This window comes from Colossoma macropomum, unplaced genomic scaffold (genome assembly GCF_904425465.1).
Source record: "Colossoma macropomum unplaced genomic scaffold, Colossoma_macropomum, whole genome shotgun sequence".
Classification (NCBI taxonomy): Eukaryota; Metazoa; Chordata; class Actinopteri; order Characiformes; family Serrasalmidae; genus Colossoma; species Colossoma macropomum.
In genome coordinates this window covers 21,492,513-21,516,510 of record NW_023494789.1, presented here as the reverse complement: position 1 = coordinate 21,516,510, position 23,998 = coordinate 21,492,513, and the positions used below count along the sequence as shown (strand labels likewise).

General features: G+C 41.3%; 1 protein-coding gene across 3 annotated transcripts in view; it reads right to left on the bottom strand.

Moving 5' to 3' along the window:
• tns1a (tensin 1a) overlaps window positions 1-23,998 on the bottom strand; it is a 240,106-nt gene that overhangs the window by 10,844 nt on the left and 205,264 nt on the right. For 2 of the 3 annotated variants that reach the window (XM_036570546.1, XM_036570547.1), the window contains 11 exons: window positions 21,661-23,214; window positions 18,436-18,513; window positions 16,598-16,791; window positions 14,330-14,480; window positions 6,579-6,674; window positions 5,794-5,820; window positions 5,174-5,330; window positions 2,779-3,464; window positions 1,412-1,501; window positions 1,189-1,317; window positions 1,009-1,104 (listed from right to left, as the gene is read on the bottom strand). In XM_036570546.1, the coding sequence (XP_036426439.1) occupies window positions 1,009-1,104; window positions 1,189-1,317; window positions 1,412-1,501; window positions 2,779-3,464; window positions 5,174-5,330; window positions 5,794-5,820; window positions 6,579-6,674; window positions 14,330-14,480; window positions 16,598-16,791; window positions 18,436-18,513; window positions 21,661-23,214 (3,258 nt within the window). The remainder of the gene's footprint in view (window positions 1-1,008; window positions 1,105-1,188; window positions 1,318-1,411; window positions 1,502-2,778; window positions 3,465-5,173; window positions 5,331-5,793; window positions 5,821-6,578; window positions 6,675-14,329; window positions 14,481-16,597; window positions 16,792-18,435; window positions 18,514-21,660; window positions 23,215-23,998) is intronic. The other variant, XM_036570545.1, reaches the window with a different exon arrangement.

Here is a 23,998-nt window from a genome sequence, read left to right as displayed (position 1 = left end):
CAGCCAAGACATTTCATGTCTGAAGTTTTCATCAGTTTTGCTTTGGAGCTACAAGGCTAATGTAGCTAACAAGTAATGGAAGCTTGTATCAAATTTGTTCAAACTTTTGTCCATTATTATTCCTAACTGTAATGTCGTACAGTTTCACAAACCACAAAACAGATGCATTTCAGATCACTTACACACAGAGCTGCTTAAAAGCAACACTGCTATTTAATGATATGCCTAGCCATGACTGGCACATTAAATATTTCTCAACATCTCTCAAAGTGGCATTAACAGTTATTTGAAAAGCACTATTTGATTTGATTGTTAACACAGTATTATTTACACTTACATTTACATGTATTTTTGCCACATATATACAGTACTGTGCAAAAGTCAGAGGCCGCCACTCTTTATTTACTTCATTTCTAGTTAAAACAGTGCAAGTGCAAGTTATAATTTAGGTTAAAAATATATATTTAACAGAAAATTACACTGACTAATCATAATATTATTTTAATAACAATAACCATTTCATGTTGTTCAGTTTTTAGTGTGACTACCTTTTGCCTTCATTACAACTTCCATTCTTTTCATTTTTTAAATTCCAGTTTCGGAAACTTCTATCTTGTATCTAATTTCCTCAGAAATATCACCTGAAAAAAGATAACTTGTACTTAATGCTTGTTTCAACTGGGCACTTAATACAGGAAGGGTAGTCTCTGACTTTTGCATAGTGCCTTTATGTATATGTATGAGTATTTTCAAGGACATTTTAAATTTTTCCAGTGAAGTATTTTGCAGTCTTTAAAGGCTCTGCACAGTATGTTAGTTAGGCCTATTCTTATCATTTTGACTTAAAAAAATTAGGACATTAAACTCTGCACTACTGTAGCCCTCAAAGACTGTAGTCTGACACTCCTGGACCAGACATTTGTTTCATTTCACATTGCTTTCAGCTTCATTATTGACTGACCAATGCTGATGGCTGAGTGTAAAGTGTGTGTGGGATGGATCACGCACCAAAGTATGGCTCGTTCGGACAGCCTTTCAGCCTGACACCTTTTGGGCTGGTCTCGATTAAGAAGTGGCGGACCAACTCATTAGTCATGTCACCAGCTTCAACGGGAAACAGAGCACAGGAACATAAACACAGTTCTGTAGGTATAACAGCTTAGTAATAGCAGTGGGCATTGTTTTTACCTTTCTTATTCTGCTGCACTGTTGGCGGAGGGCAGGCCACTTTCATGGCTAAGCCATACGCCCCTCGGAACGAGTGGCTGTCACGGATGACAAACGCTCCTGGCTCACGATCTTTCAGCAGATTAATGGCTGAGAGGGGAGAGTAAAGAAACCATCAGCATGTACTGAGTTATGCAGTTTTGTTCACTGAATAGTGACATATGATTTCCTTATAAATTCTCACCTTGCTCCCTTGAGATGTCTGGTTTGTACCAGAACCTGGATGTATCTTGAACAAACTTGACATTGAGCTTGATATCTGGAGGTCCATCAGCTGGAAAGAGAATCATACTCACTGAGTGTTTTGCTCAAGTTACACAATTCAGTATGACATGCAAATTTCAAGTACTTCTGGTTCAGTGGTTCACAAGTATGTGCACACAGGCATTTTGACGCCCATGACATATCAGACACTCCAGGAATTCATGCATACTCAGCCAATGCTTGCAGTGTTTGCCAGAGCTTGCAATTTTGTCCAATCACTGCATTATTTGCTCTCTAAACATGTAAATTTGTAAAGTATCTTTAAAATGCCAGTCTCCCCACTTACATGTAAAGGGTTCATTTGATATCTAGGCTAAGTTTGCCACAACTATCGTGATTTTGTCAGTTCCATTCTCTGCACATCCATGTGAACATTGTTCTTTTGCAAGACACCTCTATGTGCTGCCTGCTCTATGTGCTGTGACTGAGCCTTTCATAGCAATATAGACACTTTTGCACTGTGTTCATTAATGCAAAGCACCTTAGCTGCTAGGTTCATATCAGTTCACAGCAATACTGGATGCTCCAAGTAGCTCATTTTAATACGTGTGTGCATGTGAATGATCTATCAGTACTTTGTTGCAAATTTTTATTACATCATTTTGATGTAAAATATAAAATATACTTTTTTTAATTTCCTTTTGTTTTGACAGAAACTAACTAGGCTCTATTTAAAACAAGAATTGCAAGAATCTGCAAACCTTGAAAAAAACAACATACTTAAAAATATTGCCACTAATGATGAGAAATGCCACTACAAAATCAAGCATTTTAGCCTGCAAAAACTACAAAAAGTGTCTGCAAAATCCTGGGGGATCTGACATATGCTTGTCATGCCCTCAAATTCAAAAAATGAATTACAAAATAACAAGATATCATATAGTGTCCCAGAGCCTCAAGGCTAAAGCTAGAACAGCTAGAAAACAGTTGCTAAGTTTGTCTAGTTAGTTTAACAGACTTAACTGATAGCTTAACTGACAGCTTGCCACCAGCCCTGTCACAATAGAGATGTTTTATTTTATATTTTATTTTGTAACTTTTTTCTCAGTTTCAGATCAATATCTATAGGCTTGTAAACATTTGTTTCACATTCAATGATTATGTCTGATAATTTCTGGCAAATGGTAGATGTCCACTACAAACATACAAAATATAATGTCAGATAAAACAAACAGATTATAGGCTATTAAAGACAATTATCAATAAAAAGTCCTTTGCCCACCAGAAAGGATAAGGCTGAGGCTGTGCCTGTTGTAAAATGACCTCACTCTAGTTGCTACTACTTACCATAGATGGAAACTAAGGTAGGCTCTTGTGGGGATCGCGGGGCAGGGCTGGGTGTGCTGACTCCGCTAGGCGCCGGTGTCGGGGTTAGAGTCTTGCCGTTCTGGGTGCCGTCTACTGCCACTCTGTCGAGTCTCTCTATGCTGGGGTCCGTTCTTTTGCCTGGCAGCTGGGGCTGCCCCAAAGGAAAGGATGACATGAGAGCAGGGTTGGGGCCCATAGAGGATGAACTCTGCCTGGATTGCGCCCCTTGTCTGTCGTCAGATGTGGCTTGCCCACTGGGTGTGGGTCTGCGATCCGGGCTGGGGTTCCGGGGAGCAGGTGAGGGGTGCCGGTTCAGCACAGGACTGGGTGGGATGAACTTGCCATTACGGCCCAGCAGGGGGCTGTTGGGTGTGGATGGTTCACTGCTGCCATTACTGGGCGCCATGCGACGGGCCATAGCTGGACTGCTCTGACTGCCGAGCCGGCGCTGGAGAGCAGGGCTCGGGGGCGTGTTGGTGGCCACGGTGCGGTGCAGGGTATTGGGGCTGCCAGGGACTCGGTGCACACCCATAACATTGACGGTAGCCTCCTCAGGGTCAAGGTAGCCCAGGGGGTCAGGAAAGAGAGGGGCACGGATGGGCTCAGCCGGAAAGGAGGGGAAAAAAGGTTCATTGGTGTGCGCAGGATTAGTCATCCTTATGCTACTGTAATAGAGAAGCAGCAAGAGAGATAAAAAGAGAGAGGGGCAAAGGGGAAATGAAAAAAATAAAGATTAGACATTTGGTAGCTACCCTGCTAGAAAAAAAACAGTATAATCAGTCACTAGCGAAACATATATTGTGTTTTGGATGGTGGTATGCTTATCAACGAGCATGACCATGCTGAGTGACTAGCTATACATACATTTACACATATATTTTTTCTTCATAACTAATAGTATTGCATGTTTATTACATATGACAATGGTAGCACTGTGAGATACATTCCAAATATCTACCTGTACATTTTGTGTAAATGCCAGTAGCCTACCTATTTCTCCTAGCAGTCTTTGTTTGGTGAGCGTGGGGCCGGCCCCTCAGCGTTCATCTAACCAAGTGAGCAGTTAAAAACACTGCGCATGTTCAGCGTGCTTTCAATAACCAGCTGTGGGGCACGATCATGTTGGCCCCATGCTGAGAGCAGCCAATAAAAAATAATAAATTTACATACATCCAGACATTTAGTAATTGTCGTTCACGGTATGAGCGTTGCTACGCAACTAGCCATTGTTTCTCATCAGTTGTGGTAGCCACTCATAACAGCAAGGCAATATAATGAGTCAAGTCGAAAATGTAATAAAAGTTAAATTTGATACCCTGCCATTAGAGCAGAAATTAGACATTAAACGTTCGGGACCACACCAGCCAGAGGATTTCAACATTATTCAGTCTGGAAAAAGCAAAAACTGCTCCTTTAATCCAGAGCGGTTCAATAGAAAAACATGGCTAACTGTGAGTGTAGCTAAAAACACTCTGCTGCTTTCCTTGCCTGCACTTACTATGCTATCATGCTATGCTATCACTTCAAATCATTCATGGATTGATGGAGAGAAAAAAAATTTGACAAGTTTGCCCAAATTAAAGACCGTTGTGCATCTTTTCTTTTCAAGCATTGAATGTCATGGATGAGTCATTTTGCATTAGTACAAGGTGTCTGATTCCTAATGCCTGGAAAGCAGTGTGTTTCCCTGCTCTGAAATGTTGCTTTGGATATGTAGTTGCAGACCACAATGACTGTATACTGCTATAAAACTTTTTGCTTTTGCTGTATAACTAGGTTTTGTGAGATCTAATGTTGCTATCATATCACTCATATATGTTATACATTAATTTGTGAATTTTGTGTTTTTGGATCAGGTTTGTGTGTAGTTTCATTGACAAGGCGGCTGCTGCCCCTACAGTTTATTGTGCCCCACCAGGCTTTCTGTGCCAGAGACGCCACTGCTTCTTTCTAACTTCATTGTGGGGTCTATTCATTTGTTTTTAAAGGTAGTACTTTTTGTCAAGATTTACAAGACAGGTTAGTTTCCTGCTAGCTAGTTAATGACTTGAGCTGCAAAGAGGTCAAGTAACCCTTACTAATATGGGGGACATAAACTTAAAAATATGGCATGTCCTGAAACTGCTGCTGGCTTTCTAGGTCTGTAGATCTGTAGTGATCTTAAAATGGGTCCTCAGGGCCCCCAGATGGTCCACATTTATGCTTAATCCTTATGCACTGTGAGGTATGTTGGAGCAAAAACATGGACCATCTGAGGGGCCTTGAGGATTGAGGATTGGTTTAAAGACCACTGCTGTAGATGGATAATGTTTTGGAACTGTGGCCTTCAGAGTAGAGAGAAAATTATGGCTCCATACGTTAAAGTAGCACTTACCCATCAGGGTTATAGATGGCACTGCTGGCAGGCTGAGGAGGAGTGAAGGTGTGGGGAGGCTGAACTGGTCTATTTGGGATAGCAGGAGGGTAAAAGGAGTGGACAGGGGACACCATGCCTCCTCCTCGAACCAAAGAACCCATATAGCCCTGAGGCTCTGGAGAAAGACAGTGCAAAACAGAGATGTCCACATTCTAAAAAGTGACTTTTCTTGTGTTTGGACATCTTATACTAGCTGTTCAGGAAGTTGATTACAGGTCATCAAGAATGACATACACAACTAAAGAATCACTGCAATTCAGGACAAAACAGGTCAGTGCTTTATGTTGTTTGCACATATTCATCCACTGATACTGACAGAAACAAAAGTTAGAGCAAGGCTCCTGAAATATGGTCCATAAAAGGAATACTAAGGAAAAGAAAATAAACTATCATTACTGGGACAGGATTAGAGAGAGTACTCAGGTATTTCAACTGTGCAGGTTAAGGGAACACAATCAAAGTTCACATGCAAAAAAATGAGACGAGCACGAAGATGTATGTTTGTAAGAGTAAGTATACAGGGATGGAAGTAGTCTGAGGTAGACAGGATTGTTGCTATCATTTTAAACACCTCTTACCTTCTAAATCATCACTAGAATCAGAGTCTGACAGCGGCAAGCATAAGAAAAAAGAAAGGGAATAAACAACTTGGAAGAACTTTGTTACAAAAAAGAAAGAATAAGAATCAAGTGAAAATAAAACAAGAGGTGAACACTGCACGGAATGATGGAGGGAGAATGCGGAACCTGGAATTTTCAACTCTGCAGGGCATCAAATATGTTTGCTTTGATAAGAAAACCTGTGAACCTTACTTTAAGACATGTTAAGCTTTTGTGTCTTATAAAGTTATACGGCTTTCTTATTACAGTGATGGTATTATCTTACATGATGCAAATACACTATACGTATAAAAGTTTGTAGACTCCTATTTATCCAACATTTCTTTTGAAATCAAGCGTATTAATAGGGACTTTGTCCCTCTTTACTGCAGTAACAGCCTCTACTCTTCTGAGAAGACTTTACTCTAGATATTGGAACATTGTTGGAACATCGGTGAGATACTGATGTTGGGCTCCATCACTCCATCACACAGTACCACTGTTACACAGCCCAGTGCTGGGCATGGTGACTTTAATTCGGCTGCTCTAGAGCATCCCGTTCTATTGGCAGTGCTTGTCTGAGGAGATTATACAAGCTATGTGTGTGCGATTAAATGGGTGCACCTTAAAGTATTTGAATTCACTAGTAAGAAAAGCTGCCCACATATGGAAATATAGTGTACATGTATTGAGCTCTGAAGAAATAACTTGGCATGTTCCAAGTTAACAGATAACAGATAACAATTACTTATTATTGTACTGACCTGAGCTGCTCTGCTGAAACAGTGCCTCAGACGGGCTGGCTTGCTTCATTCCCACCGTAGAGAGAGGTGTTTTAGCCAGACCCGGCGGCGAGCAACCTGCGTGATCAAGTATATAGAGAAAGGACAGAGTCAATGGGAGCAGAAAAGAGCTCCTTTTGCACAGTAAACTTTACCTCACTCGAATGTCCAGTTAGTATGGTTGCATTTTAGAAGTAGGCTCACTCAAACGTGTGCCTGTGTGTACCGCATATTATGCCACAGCACAACTGCAATTAGAATGAACAGCAACAAATTGCCATGTGGACGGAGGAGGTCCATGCAAATGACTTTATGAGCAAAAAAGAACTTACATTCAGATGGTGCTACATGCATGACATCTACCAAGCAAGGGCAGCAACACAGCTACAGAAATGGATAGCAATTTAATGACTGATGGATGGGGGCTTACCATATCAATGAATCTATTCCTAACACTGCTATGTAGGAAGCAGCCACACCTTTTAGATAATTAAGCCTCTACATATTTGCTAGAAGAGCACTGATAATTTTTTATGGGCTATTCTGGCAATTTTTTGGCTGATTTTCATTAAATTTTAAAGGCAAGCAACAAATAAAACAATAACATTCTTTATTGTTTTTTTTTACCCAAACTTGCACTCTGTGGGCTAACTGAAGATATGGACCATTATACCAAATTAGTTTAATCTGTAGTCCCACTGTAAAAAAGCTGCAATGTAATATGTGAAGCAATAACTGTCACAACAAACCTGCATATATATGTATATGTATATATGCATCATTCTACTGAGTTAATTCAAACTGTGGTCCCACACTAAAAAAAAAGTGAAAAAATATATATATATATATATATATATATATATATATATATATATATATATATATATATACACACACATGTATTCAGAGCTTACAAGGATTATGTGATGATCTATTCATACCCAAGGCATTAATTAAGATATTAATAAGCTAAATATATATAAATCATCGATTATAGGGTACATTCTGTTGGGAGGTGTCTGTCCCAGATCGTAACCCCTAAATAAGAGAAAAATAATACTTACATTTTTGTGTATTTTTTCAATGTTGTTTTTATTTTTTTTTATTTCTGTTGAAGTGAAGCTGAAATATTCAGATTTATTATGGGTTTAATTTTTAAATAAAAAACTTTATTCAAAAAAATGTTCTCCCACATTTTCATGTCACTAATCAAAGCTTCTGTGATGAACACATTGCAAAGAGCTGCAAGACAAAAAAAAGTCCTACATTTTTCCATCACTACTGAAACACAGAGTTTTAGTATGTAGGCGGAGCCTTATTTTAGCATCCTCTGGGAGATCACATGACTCCTGACCCTCCACCATGCTCCTACAGATCTCCCTCTCCTGAGTACTGATCTGTTACACCTGTTGAGCTCTCATTAGCTTTAGTATAAAGCCCGGGCTTTTAGAACAGTTCAGTGTGAGGTATTGCTTCTTTCTAGAGCTACTGAGCGTTTATTTCCTGTGTTGTGTTTTCCGGTTTTGACCTATCCTCTGTATTTTGGCTCACCTGTTTTTGCCTGACCCCTTTTGGATTGTGTTTGCCTGTTGTTATGTTTGTGTGTCTTTACTTGCTGCCCTTTCTGGATTTGACCTGTGCCTGTTTCTTGACAACAATTTTGATTGATGATTCAAACAGTAAAGCCTTTTTTGTTCTTTTTATCTGAGAGCGTCTGAGTGGTTCTGTCACGTTACACAATACCTCGCCTACAATGCAGACGGCAGATCCGGAGGCTTTACAGAAAGCTCTCGCTGAGCAGGGTCATTTTTTGGGCCGTCATCAGCAGGTGTTAGCAGGGGTTTCTCATTCACTTGAGGCTTTGGCACAACAACAAACCGAGCAACAAACCCAGCTGCTACAGCTCGTGGCAAGTGTGAAGAGTCTAGCCAACCAACTACAGACCCTGACTACTTCCAAATCGGAGGAAAACACCACCAGTTCTCCACCCCAAGTGGAAACATCTAGAGCTCTGTTCCCAGTGAGTAAACCCGACAAGTTTGATGGAAACCCAGGTAAGTGTCGTGGGTTTCTGCTATAATGCTCTATTTTTTTTTTAATTACTCACCTGTGAGCTCAGATCAAGCCAAAATTTCTTCTTTGGTTTCTCGTTTGTCAGAGAGAGCATTAGAATGGGCTACTGCTAGCTGGTCACATGTCCACAATTTATCTTACTCTCAGTTTTTGAAAGAATTCCAACTTGTTTTTGATCATCCCCACGAGGGCAAGATAAGTGGTGAACTTTTAGTTAAACTACGTCAAGGTTATCGTTCTGTGGCCGATTGTGCGTTGGAATTCCGCACGCTAGCAGCAAGCAGTGGATGGAACAAAGCAGCTTTGCTTGTGATGTTTCGCCAGGGACTTAACCAGGAAGTTCTGACCGAACTGGCTTGTAGGGACGATGAGCTAACTTTAGACCAACTGATCACTCTCTCCATCCGCTTGGATCAGCTCATTCATGACCGACGTAAACAAAAGACTGATCAAGCAAGAGCGAAGACACCCCCTGATCCCACTGAGCACAAAGACGTGGAGGAACCCATGCAGTGTGATTCATCACGTCTGTCTAAGGAGGAGAGGTTCCAACGTATAAAAGAGAACCTGTGTTTGTACTGTGGCGGTGCTGGTCATCTCCTCCGTGACTGCAGGATCCGTCCACTCAAACATTTGGCGCCGACCCCTGGAAAGCACGTGGAGATTACTCCACGTGCTAATGTGGTGAGTGTTCCCACAAAGGGGTTGGTTTCTAAATCATTTCAATTACCAGTAGTTGTCTGCTGTCATCAGGTCTCTCTTGTGATTTCAGCCCTTATAGATTCTGGTGCAGAGGGGAACTTCATCCATTCTCGTCTTGTGGAACAGCTGGACATCCCTGTGGAGGACCTGAAAACCCCCTTGAGAGTGGCTGCCTTGGATGGAGGTCCTGTTAGAGTCGGAACGATCACAAAGAGAACAAAACCAGTGCAACTGGAGACCAGCGCTCTCCATCATGAACTTCTCTCCTTTTTGATTCTAGAAAACACTGAGTTCGAGATTATTCTGGGTCTGCCCTGGCTTGAGAAGCATAACCCCACCATATCTTGGCCTGAGCATGAGCTGCTGAAGTGGTCAGAAACCTGTTTACAGACTTGTATATCTTCCCCCTCAGTAACTGTCAGGTCCACCACCATAGAAAGCCCTAATGCTGAGGTTGCTATAGAAATTCCCCCTAAATATGAAGACCTCAAGGAGGTTTTCAACAAAAACAATGCCATTAAATTACCCCCTCATCGCCCCTATGACTGCACCATAGACCTGACAGAAAACCCAGTCCTTCCCAAGTCAAGAGTTTACCCTTTGACACAAGAAGAAGAACACATTATGGAGACACATATCCAGGAGGCCTTAGATCAGGGATTCATTAGACCCTCCACTTCACCTGCAGCTTCTGGATTCTTTTTCCTCAAGAAAAAGGATGGAAGTCTATGCCCGTGCATAGACTATAGAGGACTCAATCAAATCACCAAAACATACCTTTATCCTCTTCCACTGATCCCTATAGCACTAGAACTGTTGAGGGGAGCTAAATACTTTACCAAGCTAGACCTCAGAAGCGCTTACAACCTCATTCGAGTTAAAGAGGGAGATGAATGGAAAACTGCCTTTGTGACCACTAGAGGGCACTATGAGTACTTAGTGATGCCTTTTGGTCTCTCTATCGCCCCCTCTGTTTTCCAGGCCTTCATTAATGACGTCCTAAGGGACATGATAGGGAAGTACGTTATTGCCTATATTGATGATATTCTGGTTTACTCCCCTGACTTTGACACACACATTGAACATGTTCGTTCTGTTCTGAAGCGACTCCTGGACAATAATCTGTTTGTAAAGGGTGAGAAATGTGAGTTTCATCTGCAGTCTGTAGCTTTTCTGGGATACGTCATTAGTGCTAACGGGGTGGTTAGGGACGACCAAAAAGTAGACGCAGTAGTAAACTGGCCCTCTTCGACTTCTGTAAAGGAGCTACAAAGATTCTTGGGTTTTGCGAATTTCTATAGATGTTTTATTAGAGATTTTAGCAGACTTGCCGCTCCCCTTACTGCCCTCCTGAAAGGTAACCCGAAAAAACTCACTTGGACCGAACAAGCTGAGAGCGCCTTTTGTGCACTTAAAGAAGCTTTTACCACAGCTCCAGTTTTAAAACATCCTGATCCTTCTCAGCCTTTTGTCGTGGAAGTAGATGCTTCGGAGACTGGGATAGGGGCTGTCCTTTCCCAGCGTTCTGGTAACCCAGAGAAACTTCACCCTGTCGCATTTTATTCCCATAAACTTACTCCTACAGAGAGAAATTATGGAATTGGAGATCGTGAGTTATTAGCTGTGAAACTCGCACTAGAATAATGGAGGCACTGGTTAGAGGGTGTTAATCATCCCTTTGTGGTATTAACAGACCAAACCTAGAGTATCTTCGTAGTGCCAAACGTCTCAATGCTTGTCAAGCTCGATGGTCCCTGTTCTTTTCTCGGTTTCAGTTTAGTATCACTTACCGTCCAGGTTCTAGGAACACTAAAGCAGATGCCCTCTGAAGAATGTATCAGGGTGACAATAAGGATATAGATCAGTTTGAGCAAAAGCACATTCTTCCCCCTAACATTACCATTTCCTCTATTCGCTGGGAGGTTGATGTAGAGATCGAAAAGGCATTAGAAGGTACTCAAATTCCTAGCCAGTGTCCTCCTGAAAAGCTTTATGTCCCCAACCAGTTTCGTGACAAGTTGATTACCTGGGCCCATTCCTCTCTCACAGCTGGACACCCTTTGGGAACACGTAAACAGCGGCTTTTGTCTAATCGGTACTGGTGGGAAACCATGAACAAAGACGTTCACTCTTTTGTTGCTTCTTGTTCTGTATGTTTCCAATGTAAGACTCCTAAGATTTTGCCCGCTGGAAAACTATTTCCTTTACCAGTACCTAATCGACCCTGGTCTCACATTGCTATCGATTTTGTCACTGATCTGCCTGAATCACAAGGTTTTACCACGATTCTCACAGTTACTGACAGATTTTCACGCAGCGTCAGGTTCATTCCATTTAGTTCACTCCCCACTGCATTTCAAACTGCTGAGACTCTTTTCAATCAGGTGTTTCGTTATTTTGGTGTCCCTGAGGACATTTTATCCGATAGAGGCCCACAGTTTACATCGCAGGTTTGGTCTGCGTTCTTTGAACATGTGGGGGTCTCTATCAGCCTGACATCTGGATATCATCCTCAATCCAATGGTCAGTGTGAACGCGTTAATCAGGAATTGGGTAAATTCCTTCGACTGTTTTGCTATAATAATCCGACAGACTGGTCGCGATTCCTTCTGTGGGCTGAAATCGCCCAAAATTCACTCATCAGCTCTGCCACAGGATTAACCCCTTTCCAGTGCGTACTGGGATACCAACCCCCTGTAGCACCATGGACTGGCACTACGACAGATGTTCCTGCAGTGGACACCTGGATGCCACGGAGCGAGAGAGTTTGGGAAGAGACCCATCAGAGGATCGAAGCCGCTCTACAACGCAACAAAGAGCAAGCGGATCGTCACAGAGGAGAGACACCCATCTATCACCCTGGAGATCGCGTGTGGCTCTCAGCAAGAGACTTCAGGGCCTTTGAGGGAAGTAGGAAACTGCAGCCAAAGTATATTGGCCCATTTAAAGTACTTAAACGTATTAATGAAGTGACAGTTCAGTTCAGTGCGAGGTATTGCTTCTTTCTGGAGCTACTGAGCGTTTATTTCCTGTGTTGTGTTTTCCGGTTTTGACCTATCCTCTGTATTTTGACTCACCCGTTTTTGCCTGACCCCTTTTGGATTGTGTTTGCCTGTTGTTATGTTTGTGTGTCTTTACTTGCTGCCCTTTCTGGATTTGACCTGTGCCTGTTTCTTGACAAACAGTAAAGCCTTTTTTGTTCTTTTTATCTGAGAGCGTCTGAGTGGTTCTGTCACGTTACAGTTTTGAAGTAAATGTATGAAGTGAATGTATGAATGAAGTCTGTCACTACTGAAGCAAATATTTTCTGCAACTAAGTTTTGTGTTTTTAATAATAATAATAAAAATATTATGATTTTATGTGTGTACAATTGTTCAAAGCTTTGTTTGAAAGTCATGTACTGACAAGTGTTTTTGAGTTCCATGGAAACCGACACTACTGCAACATTTGGTAAAGCTTCAACAGTGTTGTGATTGTTTTGTTAGTGACAAAATGGAATGTTCAGTCATTTGTTTAAATAAAATAAACATAATTAAGGTACAGAGTGATTCAAATTAAAAGCATTTTAGTCTAAAGTCCAAGTCACTTTAAAGGCCAAAATGTGTTTTTAACTCTGATTTTGAACCAATTTGGTAGAATGATCCATACATAGTTGTGTTTAAAAGTTTGGGCAACCCTGGTCAAATTACATGTTTTGTGTGGTCTGTGCAAATGTTATGGCATGTTTCATTTTATGTTTTTTTTTTCTAACATGTTCAACTTAGCAAATAAATATTGAAGTGTGTTCCCTGTAGAGGATGTGGCAACAAAAACATGTAATTTGACTGAACTTTGCATACATCTGTATATATGAAAATCACAATTTGGTGGGTAGGTCTAACATAGGGGTGCTCAATCCTGGTCCTGGAGATCTACCACCCAGGATTGGGCACCCCGGTCTAAAAGATGCACAGAATTACCCGCACAGTTTTCAAATGCAACATGCATATACTTGGCTGACTCACAGTACTTGTCTAAAATTTGTCTGAAAATAATAGCACAGATCAGCAAAAATTATGAATTGACCAATATTCGCTCCTAACACACGGTCAGCAACTTTGATTGTACACTCCTATTAAGTGTACAATCAATATACAGACAGTTAGTGACTGTATATGAATCCTTAAAATCGAAGAGCTGTGAAGTATGTTTTTCAGTCAGTCAGTCAGCTGGCAGTTTTGCAAGGGCTGCTTCCCACATTCTTTGTCATGCTGGTTGAAGCCACAGGGAAATGGGTACAATGGGAAATGCACTGCAGATTGAACATTGTTCATGCTAACTCCACTTACCAAAGAATCCCAATCAATTCTTTGAGTGGCAGCCCAAATGCCCAGTAAAGGGCAGGGAAAGAGAGGAACAGGTGGGCATTTGGGGCTAATCTTGCCACAGATTGGTTCACTACAGCAAGTGTAGCCCATCCTCTCTGCAGGAGGAGGGAGCCATGGTGGATATAATGGTGTCACTTACGTACGGCCGACATACGCCCCCCTTCACCACATCTACCAGAGAACCCAACCCGTGTGTGCTGGTGTATCTGTTTGTGCTCAAGTAAGCTTAATTGGGTTCACTCTGATCAGAGTGCTGTGGGCCCCAAACAGCTTAAATCATGAGCTTAAGGCATGTTCTATCAAAGCTTTGATCAGAGACTCGTAACCTGGTGCTATGACTGTGATGACAGATGGGTGGTAAACATATTCTATTTAGGAGAGTATGACTGGTAACATAAGAGGCAAATTCACACTTTACAACATGAAAAAAACATGTTAAGGACCACAACTGAAATTTGAATAGGAAAGAAGCATACAATTTTCTTATAGAAATGTATTTTACAACATATTTTGGCAACTTTTACTTCATGTTGCACGCTGTAACATCCAAGTAAAGCAGCACCCTCTTCTTGCTGGGAGGCTGAACTTACACAAGTTGAAGTATGGGGTCTGTGGCGAGGTGGTGGGCGAGACAGGGAAGGCAGGGGTCAGGGGTTGTGCCTCACCAACACTGCTGAGGGTGGGGCTAACCGCTACTGGCTCCGCCTCCTCAAAGGCCTCCCTGTAGCTGTGCATGTGTCCCTGAAAAGGTGGACAGGGAAAAAAGAAGTTACAGACACACACAAGTTCATACAGACACACACATGGAACTCAGACTTACCATTTAAAATGATACACACACCATTTACTTTAATGGGCCTATATCATGAATAATTAAAATCTCCATCCTTTTATGAAATAAAGAGACTATGCAAACTAGGGCTACATGATATGGACATAAAATGCAAAGTTTGAGAAAACTGTTAAATGTTGCATTGACAATCTGAGAAAACACAAATTATGATAAAAATACAGACTCTGCTGCTTTTTAATGAAAATAGCAAAAAGCACCATACACTGTTCTGCAATGTGCAAAATAAAAAGTAGTGAAATACTGATATATCACTATATAACTGCAAGTACTGTATACTGTAAGGTTGTTAGAAAAACAGTTAGCGTTCCCTGAACAGTTTTTTGTATTTAAGCCACTTAATTAAATTAAAGTACATTGACTGAACATTCCATTTTGTTCACTACCAAATCCTTCTGAACTACCAAAACATTTTTAACACTAGCAAATCTTTGCTAGTCATTTTGAGCGTAGTTCAAAAATGCTAGCCAGTACATGACTCGCAAACACAGCTTTGAACAGCCTTGAAATACACATAAGACCATAATACTTTTATTAAAACACAAAAAGTGTACTTAATTGTAGAAAATGTGTATCGGTAGTGACAATTAATAATGTTACATAATGATTTTCAGATTTTGGACACATTTACTTCAAAACAATGGGATCTAACTGATCACCTTGTGGCCATGAGGGCAGGGATACAGTCTCACTTCTTGCATTTAAAAGCAGTATGGCTAAAATAAGGCTCCACCTATGGACTACAACTCTGTGGTTCAGTAGTGATAGGAAAACATAGGACACCATTTTTTAATTTAAAAATTAACAACAATAACAACATAAAAAAATGTAAGTATTGTTTTCACAAGTGTAAATTTGGGGGTCAGGGTTTGGGACAGCCACCTCCCAACAGAAAGCACCCTATAAATTATGATTTTGGATATATTTAGCTTATTACAATCTATTATTACTATACTAGCAGGTTTGTTGTTTGTTTTACTGCTTCACAAATGTTACACACATGAGAGTTAAGAGAGTAAGTAGTTTCGATAAGTGAGCAAGTGGATATGTTCCATATTTTGGATTGTAGTTCAAGAACATTGCTGTGCTGAGACAACTACTAACGTTACATTTCTGCCCATTTAGTTACATCACTTTCGTCACTCTCTATGCGTGAAGTAATTTGACCCGCTGTGTCATGCAGGTCTTCGCAATGTGTTCATCACAGAAACTTATATTGTGTTAACAATAAAATTAAAATTAATCGTGCAGCCCTAAAAACACTGGAAGGGTTTCAAAACATACAGTTTACCACCTTTCACTCTCATCCCATCTGGAACCACTCTGTGATGATTGTTATTTCACACCAGGTGCTACACACAAGTGTTGGAAGGTGAAAGTGAATTCTGTTTGCATTGCATTTTCAGGTAATAGAAATGTATTTGTTGTCTGTTTATTGCTTAAATAAACTTTAATGTAAATTATATAAAGATCAACAATAAATGCCTGACTTGCTGCCATGACTGTTGCTGGCCTTCTCACCATGATGTACAGCTATATCAAGAGAGGAAGAAGCATGTGGGTTCAGAAAATTAACCAAAACAAAGGATTTCTATCACTTTGTCAAAAAATTGATTTGTTTATTAGTCTAGATTATATGTTATGGAATAAACACTGCATTTCTGCCTAGACACTGCTAGAATGATGTGTGACACATGTCCAAAACAGACCCAAAGTATATTTTTGCGCTCCACACGTTACCGCAGTGGTGCCATGTGATACAAGCTGCTGGGAAAGGCTACGCTGATTAATATAGGAGTGTACTGCGTGCAGCATGGTGCAGCCGTCATGATACCGCATCTGGTGTGAAGTGGGTTTAAGGGGTAAAGAGAGGTTTGTGGTTATTTTGGTAATACAAACATTATTAGTGGACTTCATAAAAATAGAACAGAAGAATAATGTAAAATGTGCTTTTTACCAAAACACATAGTACAAGAAAGACTGACAGCACACATTCCTGAAATTGTACCTCTTTAGGCCATCCTCCAGGGTTCAGGGCAATGGTGTTGACAAATTCTGGTGAAACGCAGTGCCCTGGAGAATGTACCCCTCCGGCGTGAGCAGGTGTGTCCTCATGACTGTTGTGGTACTGGCCCTCACTAGTAGTGCGACGGCGAGAGCCGGACACAGCCACATCTGGAGTCACTGTATGTGAGCGTGATCCTGTCAGACAGGGAAGAAGGTTTTTCATACACTTTGAAATCTTCACTCTTCAAGGGGATAAACAGAAAATACAAGCTACCAAGACAGTGAAGTCAAGTCATTATCTAATGGAATGCATAATGCAGTGCACTATTTAGGGAATACTCAAGCTACGGCCTTTCGAAAATGAGTTTGACATCTTCACTGAGCCTAATTGATTAGCACAGCTGATGTGTTTTTGGCAAACGCAGGTGTGCAAACTGGATGTACTCACTATAATGATGTGATCTGGCAGAGCAGAGCTACAGAATCAATCTCTATTTGGCTGTGTTCCAAAGATAAGATCCTGACGAAGGCAAGGCACTTATTTTGATTTCCCTGAAGTGCTACTGTTACATATAATATTTAAGGCAGCTAAGCAAGGAAGCTGTTTGTAATAGCTGAGTGCTTCCTTAACAAACACAGACATAGGATTATACCATAAAATGGATCAATGCCATTGTCCTTCAAATACCAGTACATTGGTACTTCTGAAGCAGATCTCTTTTACATCTTCTTCTGAGATATACTAAATCTTTTTAAATGGTACCAGATGGAGATGGCTTTATTAGATTAAATGCTGGGTGTTAATTATGTATTCACCCAGCTGCTCCATGAGGACAATGACCTTAATAGACTGAACCTGATAAAAAGAAAAAAAGAGAAAAAGACAATGAGGAAAGGAGAGAGAGAGAGAGAAAGAGAGAGATAGGGCTAGGTCAATATCAGGGAAATTCCTGCCAACAAAGTTTCAGTATTTATTTGCTTTCTTTGCATTGTAACAAACAATTGATTGTTAAATGAATGCCATTGCAATACTAAGTCATTATCTAGAGACACTAAGTCATTCATTTGAGATGTTTTCGTATTTTGAGGACATTTCTTATGATAAATAATAAACACTTGTGTGTGTATATATATATATATATATATATATATATATATATATATATATATATATATATATATATATAAGGCATAGTGTTTTGTTTAATTAAAAAATATGTTGAAAAAAAATAAAAAGGTGCTGGACTTATTTTTATTTTATGTGGCAGGAATAGGCTTAAATAAAAACCTTCTTCTGATGCATATTGAAGGTGGTGAGTAGCTACTGAGAAGGGGATTTTTGTTGGCAGGCTGTTTTGATTTTTTTTTCCTGTGATGAGCACAGAAAGAAGGTAAATATCTTATTGTAGCTGCATAACTGTGGTAACTGTCTTCAAATGACTCATCAATGGAGGAACAAGATAAACAAGCAATTTCATTTTTTAGATTTTTTTTGTCTGAAAGGGTAAAAAACCTGTCTCTGGAACCCTTTTTGTGCTGAATAAAGACAGAATCGCTGTTTTCTTTACGGTTTTGTTAGATGACCAAGGTAAGACTTACACTAATGCTAGCTTGGTTGTATTTATTAGCCTATACCTCAGTGGCTAGGCTAGGAGTCAAGATTGTTTGACAACACAGAGATTTCCAATACCCAAAGTCTAAAATCTAAATATCTAAACTGTAAAAATGTTTGTTATTGGAATTTGCAAGAAAGCAAGAAAGATTCAAAGAAATCAAAAAAGTTATCAGAAGAAGTGAAGGAGAGCAGGGTGAGGTGGAGGACAGTGACAGAGGACAAACCAGAGAAGGAATAGGAGCGATGGCGTTCGGGCTGGTTGGACATGCTCTCGGAGATGCCCCGGATGCGAGCGTTGTACTCTGGGTGGGGACGTGATGGGGTGGGGTGAGGAAGAGGAGGAAGAGCAGGAGAGGAAAGATGCAGGTGGAGGTGCAAGAGCGTGAAGCGAGGTCCATAAAGCAGGTTGGATGGCCAGAGAAACAAAATGATGGGGACAAAAAGATAATGGTGAAACTGGTGGTCTAATATCCATATTCAACTCCATTAACATTGATAACATCCTTACGTATGTAAACCATAGTTATAGATTTATTCATATTCACCTGAGTCATCTGTCAGCTGTAGAGAAGTAAAGTGGTCACTAACGTCTTACTGACCAAAACAATGCTGTCTGTAAGTGGTCAGTGATGATTTTTATTATTTTGGCTCTATTCTCCAGCCACTCGTCTGGATTTGACATAAACCACTGATGAAAAGGTTACAGTGCAGAATGACAGCTTTAACTCTGGGTGATGCATATATGCAATCAGGCCTGTGACAATCATAAGAATTAAACTGACGATTGTCATTTATATTATTATGCACATTCTTACTAAAGTAAAAGCCTAAAGTCACAAAATCTGCTAATATCCATCTTGCTTCCTAACTGCCAAAAGCAGCTTCCAGCTGACAACAGAAACAGTTTGAGCTTAAATAAACAAACTTTACTCCCTGCTGCCCTCAATTAGCTTCCTTAGTCATGATCTGTGCAGCAAAATGCTTTGGAATTACTTTGGATTTAACAGGATGATTTGAGCTACTTAAAAGCTGAGACATAATTAACAAATGTATTTAGTTAGGTATTTAATTTAGGTGCTTTAGTTTAAGTTATGACATCATGTAACAGAAAGAAAGGATTCGATATGTACTTACATGATAGTGAAAATCAATACTAGAATAGAAGAAACATGGCACCATGTGCAGTGGGCAAAAACAGACAAACTTTGTGCGGTTTAAAGGTTTTTTTAGTCAGCCTGGTTTATAACATTGGATAACTAAATGTATCTGTAGACTGCATTACAAACGATTTACTTTTCCATCAAATTATAGTACCGGAGCTCAGCTCCATTTGCCGCTTACGCAAACCAAAGACACATTTTAACCCCTGGACATACGACTGTGAAAGCTAACAACTGTGGAAAATTATTGTCATTGCCTTGATTGGGGCCATTTTCAATTCTGGCTTCTTTCAGGGGTCTTTAGTCTAAATTTTATCTTCAATAACTGTCATTTATGCTGAATGGGCTTCAGGTTCACTTGGCCAGTCAGGAGTGTTCCACTTTTAGGCCCTGAAAAGCTGCACACTTGCTGTAGTCGTAGGTCACTGACCTATTGCACCATCACTCAGTTTGAGTTCTAAGGTATTACATTATGTCTGAGGAGTTAAAATGCACATTTCAGAATTCATCCAACTGCTGCTTTCTGCAGTCCCATCAAACAAGTGAACTGGTTCTACTGGCAGCTAAACATGTCCATGTCACAACATTTCAATGACAAAGTGATATACTCAAGAGTGGAGGTATCCAGTTCCAGTCCAGGCCCTCTCGGATCAGAACTAATGACATCTAGATCATTCTTTAGATTGTAAATAGTTTCTCCTTTTTCTCCATACTTTTCTCATTCTGTCACTCCGGTACAGGTCTTCATCTTATCTGTTAATCTGACTTTGTTCTAGAACTCTATTGGCTTTTTTGTATTTGCACAGTGTAATGTGGACTTTCAGTTCCTGAGGGTTACTAGTAGTTTGCTACTTATGTTAGAACAGGGGTGTCTAATCCATAAAGGTAGGTTTTCATTCCAATCAAGCAAGAGCCCACTTGATTCCACTTGTTCAACTAGTTAGTTTTTAACCAACTGACCATGTGTGCTCCTGCTTGGAATAAAATGGAAACCTGCAACCACATGGATAAGACTGGACACTCTTAACATGGGCTTCCATGGTCTGCCAGGTTGTTTGTTAACCATAACCTTTGCACAGGCCGCTTTTTTTCCACCAATATGTCAAATTCAGCAAATAAACAGTAATTGTGCATTAAATGTGCAGAAGTGTCTTCTCTGTAAAGGATGTGTGACCTTATTTTCACTTAGAAAATCAACAAAATGTCATTTGACCAGGGGTACTCAAACTTTTGCACATGACTGCTTGTGCATTAAAAGATGCATTAAACAGCTGCTGTGGAAACATCTGAACAGCCAATCATTCAGGTAATACTAGAGTTTGTACAAAAAGCACTGTGAGCTTTACATTGTTCATCCAATATAAATGTAAATATCCTTGATGTAAAGCTGACTTTCTGCACTTTAACTTTAAAGTTAACTTAAATTCGAATGTAATGTGCCATAAAACAGAGTGCTTAAAGCCTTTCAGAAGATGTTATCCTCAACCAGCAGTTCCATTTACAGCCACAGAGTGACACCATGGAGAATACTGCACTAAGAATGCAGGATCTCTGAATGCAGAGAATGTGTGGTAGCTGGAGCTCAGTAGAGCAAAGTCTATTCTTACCGCTCATGACTTATGTCCCAGCATGCTCACTTCTCTACATGTAAAACACAGCCAATCTCGTATGTGAGCAGAGTCACGGGTCACTCAGAATATTGTAGTTCTCCATTCCATGAAAACATATAACAACACTTTGACTGCTTGGCTGGCCTTAGTGAATAGACAATATTAGAAGGTCAATACTAGAACATGTTTTATACTAGACTTCTGCAGAGATGACATTCAAGAGCTAGGATATCAATGAACAGACAGACTCTTATGAGCCTAGACTGGGAGAAATTAGAAGGGGAAAACTAGAAGGGGAGAAATGTGGTGAGTCACTTGTATCACAATGCCAGAGAGAAAACTGTGTGGAAAAATGCTTTTGATGGGTTTGGCAATGGATGATTTTTCCACTGTCTATTAAAAGACATTCTCTGCGGCATCAGTAGTTCCAAAGGCATCTTCAAGTTGTCAACAATGGCCAAATTAGGCCGTGCACTGTCACCGCTGGCTGGTTTCAGCAATATAATCTCTCTAGTTTCTTACTTTGTACTTGGCTTTCTTGCAATTAAAAAGCAGGTGAAGTGAAAGAAACTACAGTTTTCCAATGTCTGCTGGAAAAGATTTCTGAGATCCTATTCTCTGATTTCATTATCATTATCTGTAATGGTATTTTTACTAATTATAGAGGCTTATTCTTTACCCGCCACACGATGTGCCACTAGTCCTTCAAGATTGAGACTTTCTTCCTCAGGCTCAGGCTCAGGTTCCTTAGCGGGTGTAACAGGGGGTAGAGGGGAGGAGGATGCGCTGTAGCTCTGTTGTGTAGCTGGATACGGGGAAGAACCCTGCAAGTCTGGAGAGTAGGACACCACCCCACCTCCTGGGTAAACGGTCTGGGGCTTGATCGGAGATGGCAAGGGCATAGTTGGAGATGGGGTAGTGACTGACCCTCCCCGTATGCTGTACGGGTCTTGCTGGTAGGTGGGTGAAGGAGAGTGGGCAGGCTGGTAAGGCCTCTGGTGGGAATCGGCTGGTGGGGTCATGGGACACGCAGGAGATGACCTATGAGAGGACTGGCCAAAGCTGGCTGAAGCAGAGAGAGGTTGTGTGCCAGCATAATTATGTATGGCCTGGTCAGCTTGGTAGGAGGGCCTGGCTAGAGTTTGGGAGAATGGCTGGAAGACTGAGCTGTTGTCTCCAGGTGGAGCACTCTGAGACTTGGGCACTGGCGTATGTGGCTCCAGGTCCAGCATGAGCATGTTGAGTGCCTCTATAGATTGCTCCACGTCCTGCTGTGAAGCCCCACCATGGGTAGGGAAGTGAGGAAGGCCAGCATTGGGGCCAAAGAAGGGGTCATCCATCAGGCCATACTGGTGCCAGGCACTTAGTCCCCGCTGCACTGCCTCTCTGCTGCTTGTGCTGCGCTCTGGAGCCTGTGGAAGATACCGAGGACCTCCGTCCAGCATTGGCGCACCATACGACTGCGAACGATACATCCCTCCGTTCTGCCCACTGTAGTCCACCAGACGCTCCTGTGCTGAAGACGAGCCTCTCATCTGGTGCACGGGCATCGCCTTATTGTTTATCACTGGCCTTCTGTCTGAGAGACCACCCTGCCGCCTGTCGATATCAACTACAGTCGACTCAGTCTGAGCCTGGCTGTCTGCCGGAGTATCCCGGCCTTCGAAGGAAGAGAGAGTCCCGAGGCTGTCGGCGCTGTTGTCCCCTACTTGGCTGTCAGCTAACTCGTCGTCAAGGATGTCAGTCTCTCGCTCAGTGCCAGTTTGGCCATTTACATGGACCTGTGCAGGCACAAGGTGGCGCACACCACCTCCAGGGCTTGTATTTGCCGCTGGAAGGAAGTCCTGACGAGGAAGGAGTGGTGGGCCCTCTAGCCCACTCAGCAGCTGCTCGAGCTCCCGTTTCTCACGGGGGCTGATGGGGACGTCAGGTGCAGGGTGGCTTACGGGGCCAGATGAGGACAGAGATTGCTGGGCTTCATCTGTGCGGTCGGTCTTTACAGAGGCAGTGGAGTTGCCTGAGTCGCTGCTCACTGACAAGGCATGGTCGGCTGGGAGTGGGTGATTGGCTACAGGGAGAGGAAGAGCGTGGCTAGCTGCAGGGACGGCTTGTTTAACTGCAGGAGGAGCACGCTCACTAGTTGGGAGACCATTGACAACACCCTCAAGCGAGTCTTTTTTGCGCACACGAGCGTAGAGGCTGCCGTCGAGTGGCCCTTGAGTATGAGCAACATCTGAAAGAAAGGCAATAAATCTTTATCAAAAAGATTTCCAAATACCAAACATACATGCACATATATATGTAACTAAACATATGCCTATAAAGTAAAAATATACACATCCTGTTTGGTCTTTTTGAACATTGTATGGCATCTTTGTACATTAATTTTCACATTAAGCTAATGGAAGAGTTCAGCATGGGTGGAAAGTCATTGTGGGGTTAGCCCTAGGACACGTTTCTTTTTTTGCTGCCTGCCTTGTGTGTATCTGCTTTTGCCAGCAGAAGTGAAGCAAGCAAGTGCACCTTGGCCTTAAAAAAGTAACACCCTCTGTTTGGGAGCCTCCTTGGCCATCTGCTAAGGTGCTATAAGATCAGTAATAGATGATAAATCTCCACAGCAGGGTAACATGTGCTCCATGCAGGGGGGGTAGCTGGACTGAGGACACATGGTAAAGTACTCTAGCCTATTTTAGCCCTCTTGGTCGTTTCACTTTCAAAAACATTGGCAGTAAAAGAATGCATGCTTTACCTGCCCTCAACTTGTCCCTTATGTGTTATTCTAGCACCATTCCAAATTATGATCCAGCTTTGGCAATATACTGAATATATAACTATGCAGTTCTGAGCATTATATTTCATAAATAAACATTTATAGTCTTCAGCCTTTTTGTCAGCTGGTATAGTAGTACATGTGTTTAATGCCATATTTATCTATTAGTTTAAACAGATTGTGTTACTGTCATCATCAGACAAACATAACTTAAAGCTTTTGTCTTTAGATACAGGACAAAAAACAA